Source organism: Octopus sinensis, linkage group LG13, assembly GCF_006345805.1.
Source record: "Octopus sinensis linkage group LG13, ASM634580v1, whole genome shotgun sequence".
NCBI classification, from domain to species: domain Eukaryota; kingdom Metazoa; phylum Mollusca; class Cephalopoda; order Octopoda; family Octopodidae; genus Octopus; species Octopus sinensis.
The window spans coordinates 823,992-826,491 of NC_043009.1; the positions used below are offsets into that span (position 1 = coordinate 823,992).

Below are 2,500 nucleotides of genomic sequence, written 5' to 3' on the forward strand. Positions count from 1 at the left end.
CCAAAACAGAAACTAGAACCTAGAAGACAAGCCTCGCCCTGGAAGATCTGTAGAGCTTGACGAGGACATCCTGCAAACCCAGGTGACACAAAATCCCGTCGTAACTGGTAAGGAACTAGCAGATCAGTCAACCATTCATCGACACCAGCACAAGAAGAAAAACAACCATCTTTGGTTTCAAGACGAAAGGTGTTCTTCCATCAGGATAATGCTCGCCCACATACAGAGAGGATGACATTCCAAAGGCTGGAGCAGTTTGAATGGGAGGTGATGCCCCACCCACCATATTCGCCGAACATTGCCCAATCTGATTATCATTTATTCCGCAGTCTTCAAAATCATTTGGATGGAAAGGATACAAATTCAGAATGTACTAGGTGCAGAATGTACTAGGCGGTGAGCTGGCAGAATCATTAGCATGCTGGGCGAAATGCTTAGTGGTATTTCGTCTGCCACTATGTTCTGAGTTCAAATTCCGCTGAGGTCGACTTTGCCTTTCATCCTTTCGGGGTCGATAAATTAAGTACCAGTTATGCACTGGAGTCGATGTAATTGACTTAATCCATTTGTCTGTCTTTGTTTGTCCCTTCTGTCTGTAACCCCTTGTGGGCAGTAAAGAAATAAGATTGTACTAGGTGCATTTTTTGTGATACCAACACTAGTGAAATTACCCACAATGCAACACTTCCTCAACTGAGTTGGGTATAATATTGAGGGATATGAAAAATGGAATCCCTACATGTGGGATTCAGTACTAACGACAGTCTGAAACATCACCACCACCACCACCATCACTATCATAAACCCCTCAGTCCTGTCCCTTACCTTCAGTTTCTTCTCAATCCTGTCCACTTCCTCACCAAGCGTATCGATGATGCGCTCACCATGCATAAGAAGGAAATTTTCTGCATCGTCGGTTTTCTTCAAATTTTGCATTTCCTAAAAAACAAGTGAAAGAAAATAATTTTTTATAGGCTTTAATTACAATTAACAACTTTCAGGAAAGAAATTAATCAGCAAATTCTTTACGCGTGGATATGAAGGGAAGATTTGCAATGCTGCATGGCAGTGAGACATGGGGCCTGAATGCAGAGAACATGCAAAGCTGGTATGCTCTGCTGGATATGCAATGTCAGTGTGCATGTGCAACAGAGCATTGGTGTATTGAGAGAGTAGATGAACATCAGAGGAACCATATGCAGTGTGCAAGAGAGGAGACTTCGCTGGTTTGGTGATGTAATGCAGACGGATGAGGACAGCCACATAAAGAAGTGCCGATCACTTAAAGTGGAGAGAAGTTCTGATGATGGTGCTATGTAAAATGCATGCAGTACACTCTTTGGGGTGGTTGGCATCAGGAAGGGCATCCAGTCGTAGAAACCAAACCAAAACTGACTATAGAACTGGATGCAGACCCTGGCCTTGCCAGAACCTATCGAGTCATCTAACCCATGCCAGCATGGAAAACGGATGTTAAGTGATGATGTTGATATAATTATCATTACTTCAGAAAGACAATACATCACCATCATTTAATATCCACCTTTCCATGTTTGCACGGGTCAAACAGAATTTGCTGAGGCAGGTTTTCTGCTACCACCTGCTCCTTTGTATTGCCAACCTTCACTGGTTAAAATAAGAAAAAATTTAATGAAAAAAACAAAAAAAAAAACAATCTCTCACTATGTTTTATGTAAAGACTATGTGACTGGTTTGTGTAAACATTGTTGAATATAGAGGCAGAGGAGTGGCTGTGTGGTAAGTAGCTTGCTTCCCAACCACACAGTTCCAAGTTCAATCCCACTGCATAGGCAAGTGTCATCTACTATAGCCTCAGGTTGACCAAAGCCTTGTGAGTGGATTTGGTAGATGGAAACTGAAAGAAGCCTATTGTGTGTGTGTTTGTCATGTTTATGTTTGTCCCCAGTCGCTGCTTGACAACCGGTGTTGGTTTATTCATGTCCCTGTAACTTAGCTGTTTGGCAAAAGGGGCTGATAGAATAAATACCAGGCTTAAAAAAAGAGTAACTGGGGGCAATTTGTTTGACTAAACACTTTAAGGCAGTGCCCCAGCATGGCCACCACAGCCTAATATGATAGAGAGAGGTAAAAGATAAAAGATGCTAGGCATGGAGGGAAGAGACCAGCCTGTCTCTCTTAACCACTAGGTCCACTACCACCACCACCACCACCACCACCACCATGCTCCCATAACCTAAACTAACACTACTACCAGGCTAACCCTTCTTACTGCCACTTTAACCACCACAACTACTACCACTACCTCCAACATCACCTCATTGAAACCACTACTACCACCACTCCGGAAAAAAAACCATTACACTAACAACTACCACACCAGCACCACTACACCAACCACCACCCCAACTGCTATTATTATTACCACTACCACCACCACCACCACCACCACAAACAACCAACCAATACGCCATTATCACGACCACCCTTACTGCTACTATCTACACCACTACCACCCTAA

The 2,500-nt window shown here is 43.2% G+C and overlaps 1 protein-coding gene across 1 annotated transcript in view; it reads right to left on the reverse strand.

Annotated features, from left to right (window-relative positions):
- LOC115218454 (zinc transporter 9) overlaps window positions 1-2,500 on the reverse strand; it is an 87,920-nt gene that overhangs the window by 1,303 nt on the left and 84,117 nt on the right. The window contains exon 17 of the mRNA XM_036508103.1: window positions 826-939. Coding sequence (XP_036363996.1) covers window positions 826-939 — 114 coding nt within the window. The remainder of the gene's footprint in view (window positions 1-825; window positions 940-2,500) is intronic.